Source organism: Tarenaya hassleriana, unplaced genomic scaffold, assembly GCF_000463585.1.
Source record: "Tarenaya hassleriana unplaced genomic scaffold, ASM46358v1 Cleome39, whole genome shotgun sequence".
NCBI classification, from domain to species: Eukaryota; Viridiplantae; Streptophyta; class Magnoliopsida; order Brassicales; family Cleomaceae; genus Tarenaya; species Tarenaya hassleriana.
The window spans coordinates 1,203,262-1,209,031 of NW_010966822.1; the positions used below are offsets into that span (position 1 = coordinate 1,203,262).

Consider the following 5,770-nt stretch of genomic DNA (forward strand, 5'->3'; position numbering starts at 1 on the left):
AAAAAAAAAAAAAAAAAAAAAAAAAAACAGGGACCAGCTTTTGAGGAAGTGGAAAAAGAGCTGAAAATGTACGTAAAAGGGATTTAACGTTGGCGTTGGATTGCATGCATTGCATGAAGTTTGTCTTTTTTTCTCCCGACGACTTGGCCTTTCATTTGTCTCCATGCCCCCATGCTGTCAATGTACGGATATAAAAACATTTGAGTTGTACGTTCTCAAAGTCTAAAATGGACATAACAAAAGGGTAGCAACAACCATCAGTTGGTTTATTCGTCATAAATCGAGATCCTGAAAATGCATGTGGCCTTATAATATATATATATATATATAAAAATAATTGTAATCCGTTCATATTACGTTTCTATAAAGATGAGCCCCCAAACAGTGTCGTCAATTATTGAAGAAGACCCAGTCAAGTTGTAGCGGGAATCTCTCTTGCTTAATTTTATTTATTGCATCTCTTCTCTCGTCTACATTAACTATATGCCTCAGGCCATATTTAATTTAAATCTCTACACCGTACATATCTCTATACACTACACTAATAATAGCTATGTTTTCTTAAAGAAACCCAATGTGTGCTCTTTTATATATATGTATATATAAAAGGTCTTTCACCTGCTAGTATATATCACTTTGTCTCCTACCTCTTTCTTTAAAATAGTATCATTAAACTAAAAGACAATCACATTCAACCGTTGAAAAGGGATGCAAAGCGTATACCTTGTCTCGAATTTGAATTTCAAGATTAGAGAGGGAGGTATATTATATTCCAAATCAGCTTACGGACTCACGATTCCTGAATTAATTTGAACATTGATATAGAATAACCGGTTACCCAAAAAGAACTATATCACATAATCGATGCCCGAATCTTATATGTACTCTATTTTATTTTATCTCGACAAATCGTGTGCACAAGAGGTGGAGATTACATAGTCAAGTACTCGTGAAATACGTTTGGTCTGTGCCTTCATCGTACGTAGTAAATAAGTATAAATAATTATGTAACAATCATACCGAACAACCTCATCTTTTTTTTTTTATAATTCGTAAATTTATCGTTCGTTTCGTCCAACTATATCTCCAAGAATATTGAAAAAATATAGATGAGTATTTCTCTCCATGCTAACCTCATCTCTTGTTTCATTGGTTAGTTCAACCGATCAACTTTTATAATATTATCATGAAAAAAGTATTGTTATCAAACACCAAATTCGGATTTTGGAACATAAGTTATAAACTTATAACTGACCTCCAAAAAATACTGTCATCGATGACAATGCATACATAAAACATTACAACGTCCACTCACATATAAACACTGACAGAGACCAGCAAGTGTGTGATGGGCTTCTTTAATTTATTTTTATTTAAAATTGAGTTATACAGCCCATGCATCTCCACGAGGGTTAAATGGTTTGTGGGTTCTCGGCACGGATAGATAAATGGGCCTAAATTATGTAACAGAGGCCCAATACTTGGGTAATCCAAAATCATGTTTGTATATCCTGAGAACCTTCTGATTCAAAGTGAATGTTCCCTGCCTGGATAGGCGCTTTTGTCTTGTATTCACCGCTTTTATCTTTTTAAAGGCACGGATTTCTCGGGATCTCTACGACTAATTTTGTCGATTAACGAGGTTATGATCCCGGAAACGAGCGGGTAATCCTCTATTACCAACCCCTAATCTCTTCTTAATCTTAGCTTAGTTATTTTTTTATTGCTTTAAGTTACGGTGACTATATGCTGTTGAATTAAACAATAAGCAAAATCGAATGGCTAAAAAACATGATTAAAGTTTTTTTTATAATATCGAAATTTATCGGGTTTTTGATACGATTACATATCTCAGAAGATCGGGTGAATATCGCTTTTCAATTGACAACTCGATCCCCAGTTGAAAAAGAGTTTTGTTTTTTTTTCTTTATCGGTTAAACCAGGTTGTTGTTATTATTAATATTATTATTATTCACATCTCAGTATTACCAATAATCCTTCAACATTTTTTGTGGTGTAAAGTTGTTTTTTTCCTCATTTGCCACCAAAAAAAAAACTTTATGATTCTTTTTCTACAACACGTTAGCTATAATTTCGGTTTCCCATCCAAGTAGATTTATTTCCCATCATTTCATTGGACCCGATTGCAATTTGCAATACAAGTTTTGATTTTGCGGATTATAATTTCTCATTCAAAATCCATAATTAAAAAAAAAAAGATGTTATTCAGAGAATGACCAAAGAGTTCTAACATCGTCAAAAAAGAATCTCGCCGAGATTAATTACAACTAAATTCACAACATGGATTAGTCTTTATCTAAGACATAATTGATTTCCATAAAAATAAAATTGTCCCCCAGCAGACCATAGATTCTATCATAATACGACCATATATAAGTATACAATAAACCAAATCTGTCCGAAATTGTCAGCCCCGTCGCTTGTGCTTTTTGCTCTTGCTTTATTCTTCAGCGTATAGAAACTGCAGTCTTTATCCAGCGAGTGACCAGCTGCCAATGCCACCCGTTTCTTCTTTCTCAACCGAAAGTAATTAGAACTGGGGAAATTGGAAACCAGCATTTCGGAGAAATCTAGGGTTCGCTCATCGCCCGACCTTCCCCCAATAAATCTCAGGTTCTGTTCCTGCCTTTGCGATCAGTGTAGTTCACATATAAATTAAGCCCCGTGTCTGGTTAGTTGCCATCTCCCTCCGTGATTCGGTCGTGTAGTGACAACATCGCAGGGAAATTGGTAAGTTCTGCCGCCTCTACCATCTGGGTTTAGCAAAAAGGGAAACCCTGTTGCCATTTCTTGCGAATTTCTGGAACAGAGTTTGAAGAGAACCGCAGGGGAGAGAGAGAGAGAGAGAGAGAAGAAAAAATGAGAGATTTTCCTACTTGTTTCGGAGAAAACGGAGTTCAAGTGGCCGATTCGTCTTCATCGTCGTCGTGCACCTCCAAAGCAGCTCAGAATTTGGTCACTTGCGTATATCACTGTAACTCAGCCGACGGTAGCTTCATGATCTCCATCTCTTGGTTCAGAAATCTCATGGGCCAAGGCCTCAGCGTCGCCATCGACGACTCGAAAAATCAGTGCATCTGCAAAGTCGACATCAAGCCGTGGATTTTCGCCAGGCGTAAAGGGTCCAAGGGTCTCGAGGTGGGTTCCTCCGAAATCGGTGTTTTCTGGGATCTGTCGAGGGCTAGATTCGCTTGCGGGCCCGATCCGACAGAAGGTTTTTACTTGGCCGTGGTGCTTGACCACGAATTGCTGTTGCTTTTGGGGGACATGAAGAAAGAGGCGTACAAGAAGATCGGGATTTCAACGGCGGGGGGTTCCTGTAACGCCGTTTTCGTGGCGAAGAAAGAGCACGTTTTCGGGAAGAAACTCTACACCACAAGGGCTCAGTTCCACGGCGGAGGGAGAACCCACGACATTGCGATCGAGTGCGATGCGGTCCACGCGGGAGATCCGTGTCTATCGATCAGGATCGACGGGAAGCGTCTGGTGCAGATCCGACGGCTGAAATGGAAATTCAGGGGAAACGACACGGTATTCATCGACGGCCTTCCCGTGGATGTGTTTTGGGACGTTCACAGCTGGCTCTTTGGTAACGCAGCGGGCGATAACGCGGCAGTGTTCATGTTCCGTGCGGATGAAAGATCGAGCGGTGCGTTTGATCCGGCGGCGTTCGAGTCGCCGTGGTTGTCTTGTCCTCCCCGACCATTTAAAGAAGCCGGTTTCACTCTTATTCTGTATGCCCATAAGAGTGAATAGAGAGTATTTCAAGCAATTCCCAATTTCATTCTCTAATACCTTCTTACAACGACCAAAGTCAGAGTTTTTTTTAGTAACCATCTCACAAATTAATTTCAAATCCCAAATATGCATAATGCATGTACCCAGTTTTTACAGTAATTCTCATAAACTATGTATGACAGCCATAAAGAAGTTGGGATTGGATTTTGTCTGAAGATTATGACATTTGCGGCGGGTATTGTATTGTGCATAGCAAAATACAAATTAATAAACCGGTAAGCATGTTATATTTCGGGATTCGATTAGAAATTTTAGCGGTTGGATCTGAGAATAGTTTATTATGTGTTATAAAATTTGTACCAAATTAGTACGGTATATTATTCGGTTCGATTTGATTTCGGTTTCTATATGGTTGGATTTCGGTTTTTGGTAAAAAAAATAAATAGATTTTTTAAAGGAAAAAAAATCATTTTTTCGAAAATTTTATAAAGTCGGTTCTCACTTCTCACCAATAAAATCTACACAAAAGCTTGGAAAGCCATGGGCTTCTACAAAAGGAAAGTATCGGAAGAAGATATAGTTTAACATTGTATTATATATCAAAATGGGCCTGTAAAGCGTCCAGTGGGCTTGCAGACCGAACAGGCTAGGTCAAAAAGTGAAGCCCAACAGTTTACCAAAAGAGGGAGGAGGGGGATTCCCTTCCAAGTTCCAATCAATGGTATTGGTCCTACAAAAGATCACAGAGCGGGGATCCTGTGGGGCACACAAAGAGAGGACACTTGTCACAGTATTAGTGGGCCACGTTTTATATAAATATCTTCCCTGTGGCTGTGGCTGTGGTAGATATAGAGAAGAGCGATGATGAGATCAGGGAAACTACAGAGATGGTAGTGGTACTTTCACTTACATGTTAAATAGTTAGTAGGCACATCGCTGTCCGTAGTACTACTGTGTTTTTTGCGCCCCTCTACCTGTCTCAGAAGGTTAAAAGGGCCCCACCCTCCCTCGCACTGTTTACCGTACATTGTTTTGTCCATACACACCTCCCGCGGGTGGTGAATGTATTTAATCTCGGTAAAAAAAAAACGAATACATTATTATATCAAAATCTTTGATTATCTTATACTGTTCATAATCTAATCTTCTAATTGTATACGACACAAATAATGTCCAAGTTGACGCACAAAAAGAAGAAGAAAAAATAATAATTTTCATTCACAAAAAAAATTATATTTTCGAAACAGAAGCAAATTAAGGAAATCAAATGTGATTAGGCTTTGAATGGTGAAGTTTTTAAAGTTTTTAGAAGCAAAAACCAAAAAAATACCATTCAAATTTTTATAAAATTATTTAAAAAAAATAGAAAACTATTTTAGTGAAAAAATCAAGGAAAACCCAAAAGTTTTTTTTTGAGTTTTTAAATATTATAGAATTCAAAAACCAAAAATCCAAAACTAAAAACTAAAATTAAAAAACTTAAAACCAAAAACCAAAATAAAAGCTATTCCGTTCAAAGCCTAGGTTTCTGCTTCAAGGAACCCGTCGGTAGCCCAAGTGTTTTTTGTAAACAAGTGTCACTTCTTCCCTCCCTCAACTTCATCGTTAACTCATTCCATCTTAAATGTATATATTTATATTTAACTTTTATTTTGAAAATATTTTTTTTTTTAAAAAAAATAGATAAACTAAAAAAGGGTAACAATATCAAAGGGGAGATAAATAATATGCCATAGCTACTTCTAGGAGGACAACACGAAACGATGAAGAAAGATTTAACCGCTCGAGAGTCATGTCGTGTATTATAACCACTTTTGACTTTACTCCTTTCTCATCTTTGTCTGTCTTTTTACTCGATTGATTCGTTATATCATACGTACCTACAAAATATTTTTTATTTATTTTATTTTTCTACATTTTTCATGTAATAGATCGGTATATTTCGACTATCATTTACCACGAGTATAATTTGGGATTAAGCCTAGTTTATTTCTTATTTTTTCTTCATTTT

General features: G+C 37.1%; 1 protein-coding gene across 1 annotated transcript; it reads left to right on the top strand.

The window, feature by feature from the left end:
- Positions 1-2,249: 2,249 nt before the first annotated feature.
- On the top strand, positions 2,250-3,984 carry LOC104823045. Its single transcript, XM_010554466.2, has one exon. It carries the CDS (start codon positions 2,881-2,883, stop codon positions 3,775-3,777), a length of 897 nt encoding a protein of 298 aa, XP_010552768.1. The 5' UTR covers positions 2,250-2,880; the 3' UTR covers positions 3,778-3,984.
- The last annotated feature ends 1,786 nt before the right edge of the window (positions 3,985-5,770 follow it).